Source organism: Capsicum annuum, unplaced genomic scaffold (genome assembly GCF_002878395.1).
Source record: "Capsicum annuum cultivar UCD-10X-F1 unplaced genomic scaffold, UCD10Xv1.1 ctg2489, whole genome shotgun sequence".
In the NCBI taxonomy this organism is placed as follows: Eukaryota; Viridiplantae; Streptophyta; class Magnoliopsida; order Solanales; family Solanaceae; genus Capsicum; species Capsicum annuum.
This window is the reverse complement of record NW_025831066.1, coordinates 1012558-1038862: the sequence shown is the minus strand read 5'-3', so window position 1 is coordinate 1038862 and position 26305 is coordinate 1012558. Positions and strand designations below refer to the sequence as shown.

At 38.9% G+C, this 26305-nt stretch overlaps 1 protein-coding gene across 4 annotated transcripts in view; it reads left to right on the top strand.

Annotated features, from left to right (window-relative positions):
- Nucleotides 1-1973: 1973 nt before the first annotated feature.
- LOC107878842 (protein kinase and PP2C-like domain-containing protein) overlaps nt 1974-26305 on the top strand; it is a 31359-nt gene continuing 7027 nt past the window's right edge. For 2 of the 4 annotated variants that reach the window (XM_047402589.1, XM_016725996.2), the window contains exons 1-11: nt 1996-2252; nt 2331-2448; nt 3054-3220; nt 4255-4322; nt 4463-4686; nt 12624-12675; nt 20050-20581; nt 24930-24999; nt 25090-25309; nt 25391-25495; nt 26186-26281. In XM_047402589.1, the coding sequence (XP_047258545.1) occupies nt 2138-2252; nt 2331-2448; nt 3054-3220; nt 4255-4322; nt 4463-4686; nt 12624-12675; nt 20050-20581; nt 24930-24999; nt 25090-25309; nt 25391-25495; nt 26186-26281 (1767 nt within the window). In that variant the 5' untranslated portion in view covers nt 1996-2137. Of the gene's footprint in view, nt 2253-2330; nt 2449-3053; nt 3221-4254; nt 4323-4462; nt 4687-12623; nt 12676-20049; nt 20582-24929; nt 25000-25089; nt 25310-25390; nt 25496-26185; nt 26282-26305 lie in introns of those variants that run through there. The other 2 variants (XR_001676955.2, XM_047402590.1) reach the window with 2 other exon arrangements.

Genomic DNA, 26305 nt, shown 5'->3' with positions numbered 1-26305 from the left:
TTACTTTAGCACTTAAACTTAAATTTTGTTTATTTACCCCCCCTCCCCCCAACATCTTTAAAGTGTATTATTTTCATCCCTCAAACTGATGTGGAATTTAAAAAAAAAAATTTGCATTTTTTAATTTAAAAACTGATATGGCCCCACTTTAATATATATATATATGCATATATTAGAAAAAAAAATATATTTCTCATCTTCTTCTTCTACCCCCACCATAACTTTTCCTCTCCAAACCCATCACCACCAGCCCCCTTCTCCTCCAACCACCAATTTCACCACCACCAACCCCCTCCTCTCCCCTTCAAACCCCTAATTTCTTCTCCTTCAATTACCAAATCTTTTACCCTACCTAAACCCTTTGACTTAAGATCATTAGAAAAGAATGAAATTGAATTTCTAAAATTAAAAGTTATCTTTATGAATTTGAAAATTTGAAATAAAATTGAAATTGAAGAAGAGTTATTAGCGGCGGTGTTAATGGTGGCGACGGTGTTAATGGTGGTGGTGATGTTAATAGTGTGCGTATATTCTTTTGTGGATTTGTTTTAATCGTTTTCCAGTGAGTTTTGCCGGAATAGTTTGGAATGAACAGTTTTGAATTGAAACGTGGTGATGCTATTGCATTGTTGTTTCTTGAATTGGTGGTTTGATGAAGGAATAACTGGTGTTTTCTTTTTGCTTAATGGACAACAACAATGACTATTGGTAATATACTTTAAGTTTGAAGAAGATAGAAAGTGAAGGAGAGGGGAGAGGTGGGGTGGTTTGAAGAAGATAGAAAGGTGGGGAGGGGGTTGCGTTGCAGGGTAGGGGGCGGGGTGGGTGGGGGTGTGAAGAAGAAAGAAAATGGGAGCGAGGGTGTCTTTTTTATTATATATATATATATATATATATATAAATATATAAATATATATATTTATATAAATAAAATAGTAAATATATATATATATATATATATATGTATATTTAAAAAAATCTATAAAAATAATGTGTGAGGGATTAATTTTATTTTTAGAAAAATCAAACTTCTTACGTGGCAATGATGTGGCTCCGATGTGGCGTTGATGTGTAGGCGAGTGTAACACCCTCCCCGTTGTGAGAATGGTATTCAGTTTTGAGCGGTAAAATTAATACACTTTAAAGATGTTAAGGAGGTAAATAAATAGAAGTTAAGTTTAAATGCTAAAATAAGTTGAGCAGACAAGTTCGGAAAAAAAAATGTCTTTTCTCTAAAATTTTGAAAAAAATGTCTTTTCTCTAAAATTTTTGCTCAAATTGTGCTAAATACAATTTTACCTAACAGGCTTTTTTTCATGTGAAGAATCTTAGGTGGGGGTGTCCACAACGTCACGGATCAAATGATAATCCTACATAATTGTTGTTCTGATCGCCTCATATTAGCCCATGCAATAACAAGTTTTTAATGGGTAAATTGTACTTCTTGCGTAATTATCGAATAATTGGAGTAAGTAGCTGTTTGACCACGAGTATTTTTTTATTTTTTTTGAAAAATTATTTAATTTTAGTGAAAAAATAAAAATAATACTGTTTGACCATAAAAATTTCAAATACAATTTGAAAACAAGAAAAACTTATTTTTAATTTTTTCACCTCCACTTATCGCACAAAATTTCTAAAACAATTTTAATTTATATTCATGGGCAAACACAATTTCAACTCCAACTTTAATTCTAACTCTATTTTCAACTCCAAAAAATTATATTTTCATGACTAAACGAGCCTAAATTTGTTTGGATTATAGAAAATATTGTATTTATTGCTATGCGGTTACTATGATGTTATGTAATGTATTAAGAACGGACCGGCACACCAATGATATGGATAAACTACGGAATTAAAATTGTAAAATTTATTTAAATTCCAACAATTTTTTTTTATTAAATTACAAATAATTTTTTAATTTGTAATTTTTAAATACATAATTAATATCCGAATACATAATTATCATAATTAGCATAGGATGGATGTTGATGTGGATATGGTGGGCCAATGGTGGAGAAAGTTGCTTACCAACCGTGGAAAGTTGCTCGAATTGGGTCTCGCCTTTAACTGATGAATATGGTGAGAATGTTAAGGTGTTCATTTTTCTTGACGAGGAAGAGAATAGAGGAAAATGGGCCTGGAAATCTTGGAACCTAACACTTGCATTCGTGGATGTTGTAGCAGCCAAAAAATCCCGATTCATCTCCCTCCTCTTTCTTATTCTCTCTCTCACCCTATTGCTCGAGGTCTTTATGATTTAACACTTCAAATCTCTACACACATGCAACTACTATATTCTTAATCTTTATTCCTTTTGGTTGCAGGGGCTGAAAGTGTGGTGTACGAAGCCATTCTTGATGGTAAAAGAGTTGCTGTCAAAAAACCCATCTTGTCCACATATGAACATATTGATAAATTCCATAAAGAGCTCCAATTGTTGTGGTGAATTTCCTCCCCTTGTTGTGTTGCATTAATTTGTTTCTTTCTGTGTTTTGGTGTGAAATGTGTTCTCTCTATATAGCAAAGTACTTAGATCATCCATCCTGGAGCAATTCTAAAAAAAAAGTGATAATAATAAGTGTCTTGATGTGAAATGTGACTAGTCAAACAACTTTTAATTTGACCCTTTTTTTTTGAAAAAGTAAAAGTTATTGACCAAAACTTTTTCATATATTCGAATAATAAAAATTGGTATTTATTGTTCCTTTTATTAGTTCTTGATTATGTAAATTCTAGTTAGAAAATTAAGAGTTCATGTTAGAGTTGAGACTAACAATTAGAAGATTTGATCCCATACCAAGCCTTTCATTTTTTTTAAAATGGAGGAAGTAGCAAATTGTATCACTTGAAAAGAAAAAGAATGATGTACAAAATTACCATTTCAGATTAGCGATGCTGGATATCTACCTTAAGCCATATGAGAATACTCCCTACTTGTTGTTGTTGTTGTGTTTCCTTACAAGAATATCATGAGTTATTGATATGTTTTTGAGCTTAGTTAATTAGATTTGTTTTTGAATTTTTGTTAAAATGCCTTTTGGATATAGCACATTGGATCATTGGGGAATAGTAAAGCTAGTGGGGGCGCATGCCAAGCCTCCAAATTACATGTTTTTCTTTGAATACTATGAGTCTGGAAATCTTGCCGGGAAATTACATGTGGATGAATGGAGCCCAAGTATCAGAAAGGCACTTGAAATTGCAGCTCGTCTAGGTGTGTTATGCATGTGCATTTTCCAGCTTCTTGTCTTTTTCCACGTAATCATGGATAGTACGTAGTACTTTTTCTGTTCATTGTTGGGGTGTTTAACCTGTCTAATAAGGTTAATAATGTAAAGTAATTCCTAAGAACTTACAACATTTTCCACGAAGGATAATGTGAGTGATTAATATTGTGACACTTGCATTGAGAATGCTGTGTTATGTCAGGATCACTTCCTAGTGGAGGTAAAAACACTTGGTAATGTTTTCCCATTTGTCCAAGCTTTGGTGGACAGACATGTGCTTGTGGTAGGTGGAGGTGCTCCTATGTAATGAGTCGATGTGCACGCAAGCTGACTTAGACACTATGGTTATAAAAAAGTAAAAAATAATTAAGCTTCTATCGGAAGACAACAATATCAGATTGTCATTCATAGTAGATGACACATATGGACTAAAAGGGCCTGATAAAACAAAATGGAGTAAAAAGGGAAAGGAAGGGCGTTGGATGACACTAGAATCATTACTGGACACCTGGATTGCTATGAGATTTTGTAGTTTAGCATTTATATCAACTATTGAGTATTTATTTAACTATGATGAAGTATATAGAAAGAAAAATCACTGGGTGGTGGGAGTGCCAGAGAAAATATGAAGGAGGGGAAGCTAATACCAGGACGTTTCAGGAAATTCCATCACACTTGTTGGGTGCCAGTTACATTTGCAGATCTTACTGATGAAAGAGTAATGTGCTAGCTAGGATGTTTTTTCCGACTAAAGTTAAGTATATCCCACACTATTCCCCCTTCCTCGGGTTTTCCCTAAAACTGGCTGACTTTCCAAATGGCGTTAAGCATACAAGATGTTTACTTAAATGACATTTCTTTCACTAACGGTATCGAAGCACACCAGCTACCCTGCTGTTTTGGCTACATAGGAAATGTATTGAATCGTCTAGGCTACTAGGTTTTCTCTCCTTTATTCCTCTGTAATTTAAATGAACCAATTCAATCTTAGCAAAATTTACAATGCTCTCTCCTTTTACAGCAAAGGCCTTACAATACCTACATAACCTTGGGATTGTGCACAGGGATGTGAAACCAGCAAACATTCTCGTAATGTCTTTGATCTTCGTGATCTTTTCCAGTTTTTATGTATATCATTGCCTACTTTAAATAAGTTTAAACTCTGCAAAGTCCCTCTCTCAATTATCTCATGATATACTTCCATTGATATATTTTTTGCTATGCTGCAGCTTGATAGACAGCTACAACCACATCTCGCAGACTTTGGTTTGGCCGAGTACAAAAAGAATCTTAAACTAGTTTCCACTGAAAACTGGAAATTGACTGGCAAGCCAACTGGAGGTTTCCATAAGAGGAATATGGTTGGTACACTTATTTACATGGCACCAGAGGTGCTGACAAAAGAGATCCACACTGAAAAGTCTGATGTATATAGCTTTGGAATGACAGTGAAGTAAGTATTGCGGTCACCAGCTGCTTTGCATCACAAAGCGAAATGCAAGTGATTCTGCAAGTTCACTTACCTGCTACTAACTTGTTATGCCTGTTTTAAATGTATAAATATGCTGTTTGGATGTTGTTTTGCTTTTAACCAAGTAGCTTCCTATATGCTTTAGCATCACTGCTTTGTTGTCACAATACTGCACTGGATTTCTCCATGAATATGGAGTGGTGAGAAGGCTTGGAAGCACAATGGGTTGAATATTTGTACAAAATGTCAAATGAATTCAATCCAAATAAATAATTTAGCTGTATATAAACTCCAGAGGAAAAAGATCGGCATAAACATGACACATGCTCCAGATATGGTAAACAAATCCATTTCTAGCAAGTGAAAATTCATCCCTTCACATTCCAAACATGTTTTGGTCTATCCTAAACCATCTCAGATATTCGTCTTACATACCGGAAACCTAAGTTGCTCGGACTCTACAAAAATGTTTGATGCATCCGTGTTGGATCCTTGAAAATCACACTATTTTTGGAGGATCCAACTGGCACCCATCGACATTTTTGAAGAGTCCGAGCAACATAGCTGGAAACTAATAGACATTGAGGGTCCAGAGATATCTTGTAATACAGAAAACTCCCACCTGAACTGAATGTGCTCTATGTAATGATATCTGAAGCATAAACATGGATAAATACAACAATCTGAAGCTAAAAATGCTCCAGGAAAATTGCACCCAAGGGTGTGGCCTAGTGGTCAATGAAGTAGGTTGAGCACCATGAGGTCTCAAGTTCAAATCCTAGCAGAGACAAATGACTAGGTGACTGCTTACCATATGTTCTAGCCTTGGTGGACGGGGTTACTTGGTACCTGTTGTTGGTGGAAGGTGGCAGGTATCCCGGAATTAGTTAAGGTGCACACAGGCTGTCCGAACACAACGGAATGTTTTTTTTCTTTAAAAACCACGGGTAAAAAAAAAAGATGCTCCAGAAAATTTAAATGGAATGCTTTAGCTTTGACTTCATTAAAGTTTCTTCAGTTGAAAAATCATTGTTTTAGTGATATTGCAAGGTCGATATTTCTCTTTTGAAATCTATCACAACAGTGGTTGTCCGGGTAATAGCTGGTAATTTGTTGCTCACATCACTTCCACCGCTTGCATAGCAAAGTTCGATTAATTACTTGTCCACCATGTAGCTCTTGTAAACTTAGCAAATTATGTGAATATCTGTCTTCCAAAAATGGTCGGTTACATAAACAATCTCGAAAAATTTAATGATGTTGATTCAGTGATTAATGCAGTTTTTGTAGACCGTCAGCTACTTTACGTCATCATCTTGACGTCCTATCCTTGCATCCACACGTATCTGTCGAGATTTTTGTGTGTAGAAGCAAGTTAATCAGCAACTATGTGTTCTCTTTCCTTTTTCTTTTTGAAAATCCCAATTATTAGTCCTACGCTCCGCAAGCAGGGTTGGACGGGGAGGAGATCTTTTGGGAGGTTTTGGATGAGATGGTGAGAGGCGTTCTGAGCACTGAGAAGCTTGTTGTTTGAGGGGATTTCAATGGTCATATTGGGTCTTTATTGGGAGGTTATAATGATATGCATGGCGGTTTCGGTTTTGGGGAGCGAAATGAAGGCGGAGTCTCACTTTGGATTTTTCTAAGGCGTTTGGGTTGTGGGTAGCGAATTCGAGCTTCCCGAAGAAGGAGGAATACCTTATTACCTTTAGTAGTTCGGTGTCCAAGACCTAAATAGATTTTTTGCTCCTTAGAAAGAGGGATAAAGCGCTATGTAAAGATTGCAAAGTTATACCTAGCGAGAATCTTTCGACCAAACATAAGTTATTGGTGATGAACTTGGTAATCAAAAGGGACATAAAGAGGAGGGGTGTGGAGGATTGGCCCAAGATTAAGTGGGGTACGTTGACTTTGGCCGATTTTGTGAAAATAGGGGAGAAGATGACGACTTAGAGACTTGGGGAAGTAAAGGGGATGTGGATAGTATGTGGGAGATGATTGCCAGTTGCATCAGGGAGTCCACTAGAGAGGTGTTGGGTGTCTCGAGAAGCCGATCTGGCAAGCACCGGGGGGGACTGGTGGTGGAACAAAGAAGTTAAAAGGAAGGTGGAGGATAAGAAGGTGGTCTAGGATAAGTTGGTTGTAAGCAAGGATGACGAGGAGATGCGGACGAATAGGGAGGAATATAAGTTAGCTAGGAGAGAGGCTAAGTTAGCGGTTACGAAAGCTAAGACAACAGCTTTCGAGAGTTTGTATGCGTCTTAAAGGAGAAAGGTGGGGATAAGAGGTTGTATAGGCTTGCCAAGGTCAAGGAGCGGAGGGCGCGTGACCTGGACTAAGTAAAGTCATCGCGCGGGAGGGGGAGTTGGAGAACTCGGAGGGGTGTTGCAATTTTGGTTATTGATGGCGTATTAAGGTGGAAGAGGTTAAGGGGGCTATTCGTAGGATGTGTAAGGGTAGGGCGATTGGGACATACGAGATTACGGTAGATTTTTGGAAGAGCATTGGCAGGGCAGGTTTGGAGTGGCTGACAATGTTGTTTAACATCATTTTTGGGGTGGCAAAGATGCCCGAAGCTTGGAGATGGAGTACTATGATTCCTTTGTATAAGAACAAGGGGGACATTCAGAGTTGCAATAATTATAGGGGTATCAAGCTATTAAGTCATATTATGAAGGTATGGGAAATGGTGGTAGAGTTGAAGCTGAGAAGGATCGTGACTATTTTCGAAAATCAGTTCGGTTTCATGCCAGGTCGCTCGACTACTGAGGCCATTCACCTCGTGAGGAGATTAGTGGAGCAGTTTAGGAGAGGAAGAAGGACTTGCACATGGTGTTCATTGATCTTGAGAAGGCTTATGACAAAGTCCCTAGGGAGATTTTGTGGAGGTGCTTAAAGGCTAGAGGCGTGCCCGTGGCGTACACTAGGTCGATTCAGGACATGTACGCCGTCACGAAGACTCGAGTGAGGATGGTAGGAGGAGATTCGGAGCACTTTCCTATTTTGATAGAGTTGCACCTGGGATCTACTCTGAGCCCATTTTTATTTGCCTTGGTGATGGATGTTTTGATTCGATGTATTCAAGGGGAGGTGCCTTGGTGTAAGTTATTTGCTGATGATGTTGTATCGATTGATGAGACACGGGGAGGTGTTAATGATAAGTTGGAGGTTCGGAGACAAACTCTTGAGTTCAAAGGATTTAGGTTGAGCAGGACCAAGACGGAGTACTTGAAATGTAAGTTTAGTGATTTGTCGCATGAGTCTGGCGTGGTTCTGAAGTTGGATTCTTAGGCCATTCAGGAGGAGAGTTTCAAGTATCTTGGGTCTATGATTCAAGGTAATGGCGAGATTGATGAGGATGTCACGCACTGTAGTAGTGCAGGGTGGTTGAAATGGAAGATCACTTCGGGGGTATTGTATGATAAGAAGCTGTCTCTTAAGCTTAAAGGTAAGTTCTACAGAGTCACTGTCTGACCCATTATGCTGTGTGGGGCGGCGTGTTGGCCAGTTAAGAACTCCTATATCCAAAAGTTGAAGGTGACGGAGATGAGGATGTTGGAATATATGTGTGGGCTTACCAGGAGTGATGAGGTTAGGAATGATATTATTCGGGAGAAGGTGGGAGTGGCTTCGGTAGAGGATAAGATGCGGGAAGTGAGGTTGCGATGGTTCGGACATGTGATGAGGGAGGGGTACAACTGCTCCAATTCAGAGGTGTGAGAGACTGGCTATGAATGGTTTTAGGTGGGGTAGAGGTAGGCCGAAGAAATATTGGAGGGGGGTGATTAGACATGGTATGGAGCAGTTACAGCTTACGGGGGACATGACCCTTGATAGGAAGGTGGGAAGGATGCAGATTAGGGTTGGTGGGTAGGAGTTCGTCCGTATTAGTAGGTAAGAGTGCTTTTATTTGTATCTACGCCTGTAGTTACTTGTTCGTGGTGTTTCGGTGTTGTCTTCGATTTCGAATAGAGAGTTTATAGTATTACTTTGTGGGTGCCTTGTTTTCATTTTTATCTAGTGGCGTGTTATCCCATTTTTGCTATGTGCTTTTATGTTTTTTGTTTGTTTGTTAGTTATACTGTTATTTGGGGAGAGGGGGTCTATCAGAAACAACCTCTCTACTTCATCTGAGGTAGCGATATGGATTGCATACACTTTACCCTCCCCAGACCCCATTTAGTGGGAATACACCGTTATGTTGTTGTAGAAGAATTGCTCACAGAAAGGCCTTCTGAGTTGTCAAAACTGGTTCGGGTCATTGTTTTCCCCAACTTGGATATAAATGACTTCTTCAGATTTTCATGCAATAGTTTTCATGGGTAATTGCCCAGGTCTTATGTTTCAGTCTTAATTATTGAAACAAACACATTCGCTTTCTAAGTGACATACCTCTTACCACCTCTACAATAGTGTGATAAGAATTTAAGAACTCTGTATGGAGTAGTCATGCAAGCAGAAAATTTGTGACCTCTTACGATTGAAGAAATTTATTCCAGGCAGTATGGTTTCAAAAACTTTTGTGTTTCCCATGATGATAATTTGAGACACTTTTATGTTTGCAGCAACAACAACAAATTTAGTGTAATCCCACAGGTGGGTTTGGGTAGAGTAAAGTATAGGCAGACCTTATTCCTACCTTGAGAAAGTAGAGAGGTTGTTTACATCAAACCTTCGGCTCGTATTTTCTATAATTCTGTTTAGACCCTAGCTCCATGTTTACTGAAGCATTGCTTTTATTTTCTATTATTATCTTCTTTTTAATGGATCATGACAAAGACCAAGTTGTTCCCATAATATGCTAGTTTTATGTTATTGTATCCAATCTCCTGGCATATTCTTTTCTTTTTGTTAGTAATGCTATGTTGTCAAATACGTCGATGGGGTTGCTTGCAGCAACAGGATTAACCTGTCCTCAGTATATAGTTGATGCCAAAACATGCATGGACCACCTCTTGACATTTCTTTTATTTGGGAACTGATACAAGCCAAATTGGCTCCACTCTTTTGGGATCTATGCTTCAAGGACCAAACGTAAGGATCCACGACTTGATCATCCTAGGGAATCATATACGTGATTGGAGGATAGCTTGGGAAAGAGCTACTTTTGATGATGCCATTCGAGTAAGCAAGGAGCAACATCGCATTTGGATGATAGCTTAGGCCTCGAAGAGCATATGAATGTGGCAATTTAGGCTTTTGGCCACTTTTGGGCCCAATTAGCATTTAGAGTCACTTTTGGGCCCAATTGTAATAAATGGCCTTTGGCCTGTAAATAGCTAGGACTCTTTTCATTTTAGGTTGATGAATGATAATTTGAGTTACACTTGCGAGTGTTTATTTTAAGCTTGTTGGGAGTTTATGAATTGTTGAGAAACGCGGGTTGCTCAGAATTCCATTCCCGTGAGGTCCTCGTAAGAGGTTAGTGTTTATTGGTAATCGATAGGAAGATCTTAGGGTTTAATATACCTTTTGGTTGTCCTCTCTTTATCAATTTGTGTCAATCTATCTATCCTTTTATTTTCTATCTTGTTTCCTTGTTTTAGTGTTGTTTCTATCTTCTTGGTTTTCTTCTCATATCATTTGGTATCAGAGCCGAGCTTGATTTTGTTCTCACAAAGTCAATCTTGGATTTATTAGTGTTGGAAAATCGAAAATCCCCAAAAAAATTTCACTATTTACGTTTTTGACCTTAGGTCAAATTTGAGTCTTTGATTTTGTTGTTTTTCTTGTGTTTTAGTGTTAGATTCTTGTTCTCTAACACTATTAGAGTCCAAACCTTGAATTTGAGCTCAATCGGAGTTAAATCGGAGGATCTACCATTATTGAGAAGCTCAAGTTTGAAGGTTGAAAGTGGGTGTTAAAATCTGGAATTTTTGGTTGAGAATTTGAACAGAATGATGCTTGGAATGTGTTTAGAAGGTTGAAAAGAGCTTTGGTTCAAAATTCCATCCCATTCCGATCAAAAGGTTTAAAAGGTAGAAATTTTTTAAGTTCTTGGTGTTCTTGAGGAAGATTCAAATCTCCATATTGAATTCTCTTCAAAAGGTGGTGTTTAATCCTCAAAAGTGAAGAAAAAGGTGTAAAAAAATGTTTGTACAAGCACCTTTTTGAAGATCAGAATATTCCAAAGAAGAGGACAAAAGGCACAAGAGGACAAAAATGTTACTTTAAGTGAGCTGGCGGCTGACCTGCGTTTGGACTGCCTTGGACCTGCATTTGGGATGCTTCCACACATCCAAAGCAGGTCCAACTAGTAAAGGAACACCCTCCTGCGTCCAATATGTCCTCAACCTGCGCCCAACCTGCTCCCACACCTCAAAACAGTCCACCCCGAGTGTGACATGCGCCCAAGGTGCGCCTAGGCTGCCTTAACACATCTCCACCCCTTGTGAACACATATCAACTTCAAAAACTCCATTTGTTCAGGTTTAATTCCATCAAATTCAGCTCTTAATTCCTCCTTTCACTTCTTAACACTAATTAACAACCAACGCTCAAACTACTTAGTTGTTTAATTAGTTCTTGATTCGTTCTTCTTTTGTGTAATAATTCCTTGTGTCTTTCCTTTCTTTTATCTGTTGTTTTCTTAGTTTAACTCTTGAATTCAAATCCATACTTCTTAGTTGGTTCTTGAGTCCTTTTCCTTTTTATTCTTTGTGTGTTTTATCGTTTCTTTCTTCGTTAATGTCATGGAGTCAAGTCCTTTATATTTTTACACGAGTCATCCTTAGTTGCTTCATCTCCTTCCTACTATATACTAAAAGCCATGGGTGGAGCAACCTTTGACACCTTAGTGGAAGCCATCATGGGTTTGCGACAAGATATGAATGATTGGATTGAGGAGCAGTCACACTTGAAAAAGAAGATGGAAAATTTGAGATGTCTTACTCCCCAAAACACCTCAAACGAGCAAAGCGCCTCCACTATCACTACCCCGGGAATCGTTCACCATAATTGTGTTCCAAGACCTCAAGAACATGTTCTCTCAACCCAAAAAAAGACAAGCCAAGCTCCACAAGACGTTGTTCAACCTATTCAAGTCCAATTAAGCAATGAGTCTTCCCACATTAGGCCCACTAACCACGATACTAGCGTTTTACATGGTATTACTCCTTCACTGATGCAGGATCATGAACAAGTAATTTCAAAGAAGGATGCAAGGAGGGTGCCTTATGAAAATGAGCTTAAAGGCCTAACAGAAGGTATGATGACAAGTTGATAAAAGAGTTGGATTCGAGGACGAATCCTCTTCAAGAAAGGAAGGATGATACAAGCCAAATTGGCTCCACTCTTTTGGGATCTATGCTTCAAGGATCAAATGTAAGGATCCACGACTTGATCATCCTAGGGAATCATATACGTGATTGGAGGATAGCTTGGGAAGGAGCTACATCTGATGATGCCAATTGGGGAGAGCAAGGAGCAACATCACATTTGGATGATAGCTTGGGCCTCGAAGAGCATAGGAATGTGGCAATTTAGGCTTTGGACCACTTTTGGGCCCAATTAGCATTTAGGGTCACTTTTGGGCCCAATTGTAATAAATGGCCGTTGGCCTATAAATAGCTAAGACTCTTTTCATTTTAGGTAAGTTGATGAATGATGATTTGAGTACACTTGCGTGTGTTTATTTTAAGCTTGTTGGGAGCTTATGGATTGTTGAGAAACGTGGGTTGCTCGGGATTGCATTCACGTGAGGTTCTCGTAAGAGGTTGGTTTTTATTGGTAATCGATAGGAAGGTCTTAGGGTTTAATATACCCTTCGGTTGTCCTCTTTATCAAGTTGTTTCAATCTATCTATCCTTTTGTTTTCTATGTTGTTTTTATCTTCGTGGTTTTCTTCTTGTATCATACTTTTTGTGAAATGGATTTTGTATTTCTACATTCTAAGAACTTGTGGATTCATCATGTTGCAGTGAGCTTCTTACTGGCGTAGTTCCATACACTGATCTTCGTGCTGAGACACAGGTTGGTGTTTTTTGACTTACCCAAATTGTCACCATTTAATTTGCATACTAATTACACCTCAATCTCAAGCTAGTTAGGGTCAGAGAATTGTCAGCGGTTATTCCTATCACATTTAAGGTAGATTTTTCCTTTCATAATAATTAAAGAAAGAACCTCTATTAGGTATTTGTTTATTCTCCAGTTCTATTTCCTTTTGTTGGGTAAACAGTTATGCACTACATAAATGAAGGTCTTTCCAGAATGTAGAATGAGAAGAAGAGTGGAAGAAAATTGGTAATACCCCGCTTGATTATTCTCACAAGCTATTGAGACTTCAAATATTGACGGACACATGCTCTAAATTTAGAAATATTACAATGAATACCTAGTGAGATGCGGAGAATCTTCCTAATCTACTGTAGTGGATCTACCTACTTGATATTACAGTACATTTGCTACTCCCTCGATTTTAATTTATGTCTTACATTCCTTTTTGGTCTATTTAAAAAAAATGCCAGTTTCCATATTTAGTAAGTTTATAATTCCAACATTTCCATTTTAATTTTAGTGACAATCTCCTGTAAGAATGACATGACTTGCTTAAGTCCACAATATTCGAAGGGTACTTTTGGTATGTTATAACAAGATTCTAAAGTCTTCTCTACACTTTTTTAACTTCGTGCCTAGTCAAGTTAAGACACAGAGAATGAAACAGAGGGAGCATATCTTAACACTTACCGTTAAACTGAAGTGTACATATTATGTGCTACCATCTTGTTGCGAAAGGTATTCGTTAGTCTCGACGTGATTTTGTTATGATATCAGCAAAATTATTCATTTGAATTGGCGAAACTGATAACAGTACATAATGATTCGATCTTTTGATAAAATTGACAATCTATCCCTATGTGTTTTCGTCTTCCGTGTATGGACCCATCCTATCGCATAAAGGATCGCTGGCAACCTCTTCTAGTAAGGACTCCTTCGTAGCTAGCTTCTAGTAGTTGGTTTCACCTAGAATACTTCTACTTCCTTGTATTATATATTGATGTATCATTGTATTGTAACGTACGAAGAGCTTCAATTATTATTGCCTCTAAGTCTACTCTAATGTGGTATCAAGAGCCGCTTCTGACTCTTCATCAACTTCCTCTCTTCCCAGCAGTTCATCCTCTACAATAGTTCTTGTCATGTCTTCTTCCCTCTCTTCCAATCCTCTCAATCATGTCCACCACTTTATCTCCATCAAACTTACTTCCAACAATGACTTGTTTCTGAAAACGCAATTGTTGCCCTCCCTGCGAGGTCAAAACCTTCACGGCTTCATTGATGGATCAAATCCATGCCCACCTACTTCTCTTACCATTACCATTGAAGGTTTGGACAAAGTAACACCAAATCCAGAATATGACTTGGATCCAACAAGATCAAGTAATTATGAGTCTCCTTATATCTTCTCTTTCGGAAGAAACCATGCCTATCGTCATTGGCTTGAATACCTTCAAAGATATTTGGGATGCTTTAGTAGCTGCTCTGTCTTCGCCTTCTAAGACTCGAGTTCGTAACCTCCATATGCAGTTGCAAAACCTCAAACAAGATGACCTCACTATCTCACACTTTCTACAAAGGCAAAGCTGTGTCTGGCGAGTTAGCAGCCACAGGAAGATCCTTGAATGCTTCCAGTTTCAATATTTTTGTGTTCAAAGGACAGTGATCTGATTTCAAGGATATTGTTACTACGTTATCTGTGCGACCTGAACCAGTCTCATACTCTGAGCTTTCTAGCCTACTGATGAATCATGAGTTTATTCACGTCTCGTCTATGTCCTCCCTATCCCTCACTTCTACTGATACATCTCAAATTCAACAGCCCATGTTTCTTAGCGTTCCTTCAATGGTGATAGACAAAACATTAGCCATAACAACAATAACTTTCAAAGAGGTTGCGGCAGATCATATTGTGGTAGCCGTAATCAATATCAACGTTCTGGTATGGTAATAACTACTCTCAGATGTGTCAATCTTGAATGCAAACAGTGATGGATGAGTCAGATGTCAAATTTGCAATGGTATAAATCATCAAGCCATGACTTGTTTCCAGCGTTACACCACATTATCAATCCTTTGGCTCATCTCACTCATCAGGCACCAATTCTATTGACGCAAAACTGGTTCCCTGACACAGTTGCTACTCATGAGTCATGATGTTGCACCCGACCTATCAAGCTTTTCTAATGTTGAGGAGTACGAGGGCTCGGATCAGCTACATGTTGGTAACAGACAAGGTTTCCCGATACAAAGTACTGGTAGTGCCTCTTTCACAAATCATTCTAATCGTAATTTTTCCTTAAATCAGATTCTTCATGTTTCCAATATAACTAAGTCTCTCCTCTTTGTCCAAAGATTTTCTAATGAAAATAATTGTTTCTTTGAATTTCACTCAGAGGAGTGTCGGGATTTTAACTATTGTAGACGTTTTAAGGTAGAAGAGGTTAGACAGGCTGTCCGCAGGATGCGAAGGGGTAGGGCGACGGGGCCGGATGAGATACCGGTGGAGTTTTGGAAGTTCGTTGGAGAGGCTGGTGTAAGGTGGTTGACTGGATTGTTTAATAAAATCTTCAGGACGGCAAAGATGCCCGAGGCGTGGAGGTGGAGTACCATGGTCCCTCTCTATAAGAATAAGGGGGACATTCAGAGTTGCAATAACTATAGGGGGATTAAGTTATTGAGTCACTCTATGAAGATCTGAGAGGGAGTGGTCGAGGTGAGGCTGAGACGGATAGTGTCTATTTCGGAAAACCAGTTCGGATTTATGCCCGGCCGCTCGACGACGGAGGCAATCCACCTGGTGCGGAGGTTGGTGGAGCAGTATAGGGAGCGGAAGAAGGATCTGCATATGGTGTTTATCGATCTGGAGAAGGCATACGACAAAGTCCCCAGGGAGGTGCTTTGGAGATGCTTGGAGGTGAGTGGAGTACCGCTGGCATATACCAGAGTAATTATGGATATGTATGATGGAGCGAAAACCCAGGTGAGGACGGCGGGAGGAGACTCAGAGCATTTCACTGTCCTGACAGGATTGCACCAGGGATCTACTCTTAGTCTCTTTTTGTTTGCGTTGGTGATGGATGTGTTGACGTGGCGCATGCCGTGGTGTATGCTTTTTGCAGACGATGTAGTTCTGATAGATGAGACTCGAGGGGGTGTGAATGACAAATTAGAGGTGTGGAGGCAAACTCTTGAGTCTAAAGGGTTCAGGGTGAGCAGAAGCAAGACAGAGTATGTGGAATGCAAGTTTAATGACGTGAGGCGGGAGAATGAGGTAGTAGTGAAGCTGGAAGCACAGGAGGTATGTAAGAGGGATAAGTTCAAGTATCTTGGGTCCGTGATTCAGAGTAACGGTGAGATTGACGAGGATGTCTCGCACCGTATTGGGGCGGGATGGATGAAGTGGAAACTCGCATCGGGGGTGTTGTGTGATAAGAAGGTGCCGCCCAAGCTTAAAGGCAAATTCTACAGAGTGGTAGTCCGTCCGGCCTTGTTGTATGGAGCGGAGTGTTGGCCAGTTAAGAACTCCCACATCCAGAAAATGAAGGTGGCAGAAATGCGGATGTTGCGCTGGATGTGTGGACTGACTAGATGGGATAGAGTTTGGAATGAGACTATCCGGGAGAAGGTTGGTGTGACTTTAGTGGAGTGCAAGATGCGGGAAGCACGATTGAGATGGTTCGGACACGTGAAGAGGAGGGGCATGGATGCCCCGGTCCATAGGTGTGAGAGGCTAGCGTTGGATGGTTTTAGGCGGGGTAGGGGTAGGCCGAAGAAGTACTGGGGCGACGTGATTAGGCGGAACATGGAACAGTTACAGCTCACCGAGGACATAACCCTAGATAGGAAGGTCTGGAGGGCGCGAATTTTGGCAGAGGATTAGGGCCAGTTTGGGTCGCTAGTGTAGGGAATTACTTGGTGGGGGTTTTATTCCTGTTATGATTCCGTCTTCCGTGTTCCATGTTTTATTACGAATCTGTGTGCTTTCCTCTGCTTTCCTTTGTTTTATATTACTTATGGGTGCCGTATTTATGTTATGTAAGCTGCTTCTGTGCTTTACTATGTGTTTGTGTGGTATCTCGTGTCTTGAGCCGGGGGTCTATCGGAAATAGCCTTTCTACTTCAGCAGAGGTAGAGGTATGGACTGCGTACATCTTACCCCCCCAGACCCCACTAGGTGGGAATACACTGGGTTTGTTGTTGTTGTTGTTGTTGTTGTATTTTCTTGTTAAGATCGGGATTCCAGGATTCAGCTTCTTTTCGATCAGAGTATTGATGGACTTTACATCATGTCCTTCAAGCCAAAGTCTTCACGTCATCCTAAAGCTCTTACATATGCAAAAACGTTATCCTCCTGTTGGCATCTTCGATTGGGTCATGTGCATTGACAAGTTCTTGAGTCAAGTTTTATCCAGACATAAGCTTTCTAGTTCTAGTTTTAGATTTCATAATTTATGTATGGCTTGTCAACTTGGCAAGTCTCATAAACTCTCCTTTCCCCCTCATATAAATAAAAGTACTTCATTTTTGCAACTTATTTTTGCGGATGTTTGGGCACCTTCCCCTTTTCTATCGTCTCAAGGTTATTGTTTTCTTCTCGTATTTGTTGATGATTTCTCTGGTTAAACTTGATGTTTCCACTTTTTAAAAAGTCTGTTGTGCTATCTATTTTCTCTCCGTTTCAAGTTCTTGTTGAAAGGCAATTTAACACAAAACTTAAGGCAATCCAAACTGATTGGGGCCGTGAGTTCCGTCCTTTATCGACTCTTTGTGCAAAGTTAGGATAATTCACTGTCTTTCATGTTTTCACACTGATGAACAACGAGGACAAGTTGAGCGCAAGCATAGACATATTGTTGAAACTGGATTAAGTCTCATGGCACATAGCTACCCTCATTCAAAGTATTGGCATTTTGCCTTTGATACTGTCATTTATCTGATTAATCTAATTCCCACACCTTTAATAATGGAAAATCTTCCTTTAAAGTTGTGTTTAGCATTCCACCAGATTATCATTTTCTTAAAGTGTTTGTCTTTGTTTTTTTGTACTTATGCCTCGACAATCGCCACAAAATGAATTGAAGGAGTCAACCTTGTGTGTTTTTTGGGTACAGTCAATCACACCATGGTTATCGATGTCTTCACACATGCCCTGGCAAATTATATATTGCGCGACATGTTCATTTTGATGAAACTCAGTTTCCCTTTGCCAACAAGTCTATTCTTGGACCACTTCCGCCTATCACTATGGATCGCTGGGCTTCTTCTCATGGTTTCAGTTTCGTACATGTATTCTATATTATGCTTCCCTTCCCAGTTTTGCATACCAATACATTCCACGTATTGACCATCTTGGACGCTACATCGTTTCATGATATAGGTATTGAAACATACGTTTCTGATTTCCGTGCAGCTAGGACTTGATGTATCAACTATTGGCGAGCCCTCCATTTTTCGGAAGGCGTAGTTCATTCTGATGTTAGACTTACTTCAGATTTATGGAATGGTCGTGACCTTGTCTCGGCATAGTTATTGACTCGTAGTAGAGGCTTCGTAGACCTAAAGATGATGTCTTTTCAAATGTTTTGAATTTTACTCAGTTGTTTTGGAATTCTCTCACATTGTTGTTTTGAGACTTCAATATCTACAAATGAATGTTGTTTCCACAATTACGTTCATGATTTTCTAAATGTTTTCTTTTGCACTTATTTAATGAATGCTTTTGATGTAAGCTAAGTGGTTCTCTCGGACCAGTGATGGTTCGAGTGCCTGTTACGTCCAAGGCCTAGTCCTGGGTCATTACACTTTTTTAGGTTGTTCCTTTTCAACTGAGGTCGCCCAAACGTCCCAAATAGTCCTTATCAAGTTTCTTGTAGATATCTTTAACAAGTCCCTCATTGGTCCTCGTATTAATTACATCTGTAACAAGCTTGGTACATATGGCGTATATGCACCAGCTTGAGGGGGATTATTAGAATTGGAACAAGAATAGCATATTGAATCCTGCTTGATAAGGAATTGTAATGTAGTGTCCTACTTGGAAAAGGATTGAAATGTAGTGTCTACAAATAGGGTCTCAGTCTAATTATGTGGATATAACAATTCAATAATATTTTCTCTTATATTTCTCACGAAAAAGAATGTAGATGAAATACTGAACGATCTGCTTCACTTGAAAATATGTTAAATTGCTGGACAACAGTGCTTAAATGGTGAAACCATGATCTTTGAGATTTTTTAAAGACATAAAGGGGTGATGCGTCAGTGCATTAATCTGGAGTCTAAGTTGCTCGGACTCTTCAAAAATGTCTACGGGTGCGTGTCGGATCCTCCAAAAATAGTGTATTTTTGAAGGATCCGACACGGGTGCGGCAACATTTTTGGAGAGTCCGAGCAACTTCTGGACTTCCTTTGAGCAACAAAATGCTGGTGGCTGTTCGATATAAAATACCTAAATACTGTCCCATACTCATGTTCTACACAGAAATAGACGAACCGACTAAGTTAGACCAATAGGTTCTTGATTTATGTACTAATGTATACTAGATTGTATGAACACTCTGGGCTGTAGGACTCAAGTTAATAGTAATGAGGGAAGAGGGTGAGTCTCACCTATTCCTCTAACTATAATATTTTATCCATTAGCTACTATAACAGTAAAAAAGGTCGAAAGGAGAAATATGTAAGTATGACTGTATGTGATAGAATCTACTATACCAAGACTATCCATGAACCAATGAGATGATTCGATATGAAAAGATATTTTGTTTAGAATGGATGATATGTTTCAACTTCCATTTCCTTTTCTCCTGTATGAAGATTTTAAATGAATATTTATTGCTACAATAAATTAATTGTTGTCTTTTACATTGATCAAAGGCATGTTCATTCTAATTGTGCATTTTCTAATTTAGTTTATATCTGATCACTATACTAGATAGAAGCAATTTTGTGGTCATAAAGATTCATAGAATGCAGTTCTCCTTTTGGAATGGCAGAGAACACTCAGTTTTGCTCCTTCACATACAAGATGGAGTTGGTCTTTTACATTGATCAATGGCATGTTCATTCTAATTGTGCATTTTCTAATTTAGTTTATATCTGATCACTATACTAGATAAGCAATTTTGTGGTCATAAAGATTCATAGAATGCAGTTCTCCTTTTGGAATGGCAGAGAACACTCAGTTTTGCTCCTTCACATACAAGATGGAGTTGGCTTTTAATTCAAGAAACTGTTTTTCTGAATACATGATTCTTTTATACATTTGGAAAGAGAGTTATGAGCTGTTGATTTAGTCTGTCATATATCTTAGATGCTTTCTGGTTCTATGTCTATGTATGGCAGGCCCATACCGTGCTTGAAATGAACTACACGGAGCAGCAACTTACTGCAGCCATCGTATCTGAAGGCTTACGACCCATTCTAGCTGATCTTCAATCCGGAGCTCCAGCAAGTTTAGTCTCTCTGATAGAAAGATGTTGGGATAAAGATCCGCAAAATAGGCCTTCGTTTGATGATATTGTTGTGGAACTTGATTCCATTATGGAACATGAAGTTGGAAGGAACTGTATGGAGAAGGCCTCAGGGGAAGCTTTTATTTCTTCAAATGGTGTTGGTGCTGCAAATCTCCAAAGCTATCAGGAGAATATTAGCTGGTTTAGTCAAGGTAAAGACTTTTTGAAAAGGGTTCCTACTTCCCTTGCTGCTAACACATGGCTGGATGCTTCAGATGATCATATATATAGTCCAGTTCTGTCTTGGGGTTCCTTTGCATCATGTGGGAGAAGAGAAACAATGGAAGATAGACACTTCCTTATGCCTCAGTTGTGTGATGAAAAGGATATTCACATCTTTGCAATTTTTGATGGTCATCGAGGTAGGATACCAAGTCCTTTTCTCTGTTGTGATTCTTACTGTTGAATTGAATAACCACCGAGTATTCTACTTGTGGGAAAAAAAAGGTATAGGATGTTAAAGGGAATGGGATTGAACAAATTTCCTAATTCCTATCATTTCACCCTTAGGTCAACTAACTATCATTTAGAAGGGGATAAATAATTTGTTGCACACACCCAAACTAAAAGTTCTCATTAGCTTTGTCAGATTGAAGAGCTGGAAATGTGGGTGTCTAGTATTTTGGAAGGAACACGTTGGTATCATATGTCGCCTCATGTGTTCACTACTTGTTTTTTGAAGAACAGGGATGATTGTGTCTAGTATCATACACTTGTATATTGTAATTGTGAGAAATAATGGAGAAAATATTATTATTGGATTGTGTGTTTACATCATTACATCAAGACCCTATACATATTACATCAAGATCCTATTTATAGACACTATAGTACAATCCTTTTCCAAGTAGAATTTTTATATACTATTCCTATTTCTACTCATATTCTAACACTCCCTCTTAAGCTGGTGCATACAAATCATATGTACCTAGCTTGTTACAAATGTAATTAATACGAGGACTAGTGAGGGACTTGGTGAAGATATTTGCAAGTTGATCACTTGACTTCACAAATTTTGTAACAATATCTCCTGAGAGTATCTTTTCTCTGACAAAGTAGCAATCAATCTCTATGTGTTTAGTTCTCATGCAACACTGGATTTGATGCGATATGAAGGGCTGCTTCATTATCACACCCAAGTTCCATCTTACCGGTTTCTCTAAATTTTAGTTCTCTCAGCAACTGTTTGATCCAAACTATCTCACAAGTTTCAACTGCCATTGCTTGATATTCTGCTTCCGTACTAGATCGAGCAACCACACTCTGTTTCTTACTCTTTCAAAACACCAAATTACCTACTACTAAAATACAATATCCGGAGGTAGAACGTCTACCAGAGGGTGATCCTGCCCAACCAGCATAGCATCTGTGTATCCAATGATATGCTTGTGACCTCGATCCTCAAAAAGTAGTCCTTTAACTAGAGCTAACTTTATATATCGCAGAATACGAACAACAACATCCCAATGACTATCACAAGGGGAAGTCATAAACTGACTTACAACACTCACACGAAAGGATATGTCAGGTCTCATCATGGTGAGATAATTCAACTTTCCAACCAACTGCCTAAACCTTTCAGGATCACTGAGTAACTCCCCCTGTCCCGACAAAAGTTTAGCATTTGGATCCATAGTAGTGTCAATGGGTCTACATCCCATCATTCCCGTCTCCTCAAGAATGTCTAAGACATACTAGCTTTGAGAAATTACAATACCTGATCTAGAATGGGCGAAACAAGGGCATCCACGTGGAATCAATAGATCGCCATAAGAGACTACATAATTGAGCGTCAACTTTCTCCCATTGTTCTTTGGCTTTCGCATCTTCTGCGCTAGATTTTGCCTTTTCATCTACCATACTAGCCTTAATCTTTAAGTGATCTTGGACACCTTGACCTTTGCACCACAACTCAACCGAGGTAGCCTCGGATAAATAATTTGAACTTTTCATTAATGGTTCGGAAGTGATCATAGGACTTGAACTTTCGATCCCAGTAGTTTTGGGGCCAAAAACATCATACCCAAAAGACATCTTGGAAATTTTAACTTGAACACACCAAGAAACAAAATCTGGATTTGAAAATTTTCAGAGAAAAAAACTGAAGTCGCCGGAATTAGGGTTCCGGCGGTCGGAATCTGAAAAACAGGTAACTGGTTGGAGTCAGAATAGACCGACGAACCCCAACAAAAAAGGAACCACACAAAAATTCTACTGGAGAAGATCTCATGCGCCGGCACGTGATAGATATCGTGGGATTTTCGGCGAGCATGTGGATGGTTATTTTCTGGTGGTTTGGGTCGGGCTTTTATCGCCTGTGCTTTCCGATCCTCTTGGTGGTGGTGTATTTTGCACACAACCCACAAAACAGATAATGACACAAATCCGTCACCGAAAATTGACGCACGGTGACTGAGTTGTTTTTCCTGAAGTTTCTCATCAACGCTCGGATACCATGTGTGAAATAATGGAGAAAATATTATTATTGGATTGTGTGTTTACATTATTACATCAAAACCCTATTTATAGACACTATAGTACAATCCTTTTCCAAGTAGGATTTTTATATACTATTCCTATTTCTACTTATATTCTAACAATAATAACAATAACAAAACTCAAGCGCAATGTAAGCTAAGATGGTAATAATAATAAAGTGGCATAATACATAGATAACCACCTTAACTTGGCATCAACTAGCAACTGAATGCTCCAACTTTGAGGATGCACATCTAGACACCTCAACGTGTCTCCAGTGTGCCAGTTGATCATCCAATTTACAAAACGATCATCCAGAACCTCCAATATTTATGTTCCTCATCAACGTCTGGTGTTAACGAGACATAGTGGAGAGGAGTTTAGGTGTCTTGATGTGCATTCTCAATATTGGAGTGTTAAGTTGTCAGTTAAAAGCAGTTTCAAAAAGTTGCCAGTTAAAGCCAAGTCAGGGTGTTTATCTATGTATTATGCCTTGATAGAGTAGTTGTTTCTATAATTCTTATTATCACGATAACAATTTACTATTATCGTAATCCCCGCATGTTACTTTTAAAGCTTTTTTTTTTTAAAAATGAAAGTAGAAATTACTTGGGAAAAATTAAAAAAGGAAGGTATATAAAATATTCATCATGATAAGCGAGTAAAACAATTTCCTTTTTTGGTTTGTAGAATAAGGTAACGAGCTGCAAGTTACTTGTTGCCACAAAATGTGGAAGTGTAGATGAATAGTCAGACACAAGATTAATTAGTTGCAACTTTACCAGTTTATGGTTTGTATAAATAAATTAATGCCTTATCACTGCGGAATCAACAACAACAACAACAAACCCAGTGTTTCCCACCAAGTGGGGTCTGGGGGGGAGTCGAATGTACGCAGTCCATACCGCTACCTCTGACGAAGTAAATAGATTTTTTTTTTTAATCACTGCAGAATCCTATTTAAAAAATCTATTTACTTCTCCATTTACTAAACAGTCATCCTTACCATGAACAGCACAAGCTACTTTAATTTGTTCTCTTCATTGGACAAGGGCATGCCATTAGGGAAGAAGGTGGGGGATATGCTTACAGCTTCAGCCCCCCTCTTCTTTTTTTCTTCCCTATCCTTTTGTATCAATAGCAAAGTGCCCTCTCTTTCTATATGTCTTGTTGGGACCACTTGGTTGTTGATTGCAGTGGGGAGGAACGTTCAGTTGGTTGGAACGACTTGTTTCTTATGTCAGATCAACATTATCCAGTTATTCCTCATTGCAAGACAACTATGCTGGAGGTTTATTATTCTGTCCTTATGTTCTCTACTAAATGGATTGATAAGATTCTGTTTTTTTTGTTAAAGCGGGAATTACTTAACTTGGGATAAGATAGGTGGCCAGTGGCGACAAAACCAACCTTAGATGGTCGGTTGCTAAATTTCAGTTACTTAGGAAAACAATTTAAAAGGTCTTACTGCATGGAGATGCAAGATGAGGGAATAAATCTAGGAAATAAGATTTGCTTGCATTCAGTTATATCTTGCTATTGTTGGTGTATTTTTGACAGAATCTTGTGACATTGTCCTAAAGGGTTTGACAACATGATTGAATGGTGTACTCCTTTTGTTGGACTATACCAACCTCACCTCTATTTTGTCATTATTGCAGCGAGCATCCCTTTAATCTGGAAATTGGTTGTCATTTGATTCCTAAATGTTTTCTGTTTTTTGTACTTGAAAATAAACTTCCCATTTCTCTAAGATCTTTAAAATTGAATAATTTGGTATTCTAATAGCAACTCTTGAAGTTAAAGTGAATTTTTGAGGATGCTAAAGTAATTTTTTTTTTTTATAACCGTGGTGTCCGGGCCAGCTTGCGTGCACCTCGACTAATTCCACGGGATACTTGCCACCTCCCACTAGCAACAGGTTTCAGGTAACTTTGTCCACCAAGACTAGTACTTATGGGAGGAAATCACCTAGTGTTTGAACTTATGGGAGGGAATCACCTAATGTTTGTCTCTATTGTGAACTGAACCTAAGACCTCTTCATTGAACCACTAGGCCACACCCTTTGGTGCGAGGATGCTAAAGTAATTTGCTTACCTATGTGATGTACTTTATGGTTAAGCAAACAAAGGAGATACCAGCCACTATGAAGCCCTTTCATTTTTCGTAAGTGAAACTTATTAGAAACATCTTTCACTGGAATATGGCAGTCTTAACTAGTGTACCTACAGGTTCAGCAGCTGCTGAGTTTTCCTCTGGAGCTTTACCAGGATTTTTGCAGAATCTTGGTTCAGTATGCAGGTTTTACATGCTTAACTTGTGATCGTTCTCCAATTGTGTTTGGTCGTGAATGACTCAAGGCGCTCAACTTGGATGTTTATGACTTTGCAGTCCCTCTGATGCACTTTTTGAAGCATTCGTAGCGACAGATGTTGCATTCAGAACACAACTTGATCTTTGTCGCAAACGCAAGGGAGCAGTTCAGAAAGATTGGCACCCTGGTTGTACTGCAATAGCTGCTCTTATCGTCAGAAACAAACTTATTGTTGCTAATGCTGGTGATTGTAGAACAATCTTGTGTCGATCTGGGAACACATATGCTCTAAGTAGGGTGAGATCATTCATTTTCTTAGCCAACTTTCTGATCAATCAGAAGGCTTTGCGTTTCCACTAATATATGCTACTGTTGTAGGATCATGTTGCAAGTTGTCTTGAGGAGCGGGAACGTATTATCCGTGCAGGTGGCCTTGTGAAATGGCAGGTGGATACATGGAGGGTGGGTGATGCTGCTCTCCAGGTTAGTCTTTCCAGTTTCCAGAGATTTTTATGCCACTGATTAATGATTTGCATAGTACCCACTACCCAGAGCACACTGTTTTTCTCTTCCAGTTTTACCAAATTATTGCCTATTTTTCACCTTTAGCTTGGATGTTCTTGTCCTTTCTATATGTGTTTATATATTCCGGATGTCTGCATTTATGCAAATTTTGCCAGTTGGTTGGAGTAGTTCCTTTGTTATATTTTTGATCAGGAGATTCACTTTCCTTCTGATCCTAGTTCCATTTGAAATAGACACTCCCAATAAGCTTTGTGATGGTTAAAAAAGGAGCACTGGTGCATGTACCGAATGTATACACACATTTCCCAATCATTTTGTAAGGGAAAGTGCTGTCTGCATTCTATTCCTTCATTAGCAGTTATAAAATGTTTAGATATCATGATGCTCAATGATCAAGTTGTTATATGAGAATATTTCACATTCAAAAATTATATGTTGGGATGCTTGACACCTCTAGACTAGCAGCAACTAGCAATGAATGCGTAATTGGCTGAGACCAATTATAAATACGGCACATTGTCTCAACAGTTGGTGATTTAGGCAGGCCTTGCGAGGGAAAAAAAAAGGAAGAAACAATTGGTGATTTAGGATCTTTCAAACTATAGATGCATTATCATTTAGTAATCTGATTACATTTACTTTCTCTAGGTCACAAGGTCTATCGGCGATGATGATCTGAAGCCAGCTGTAACTGCAGAACCTGAGATAGCCTCGACTACTCTTTCCGCCGAGGATGAATACATTGTAAGTAATACAACCAATAGATCT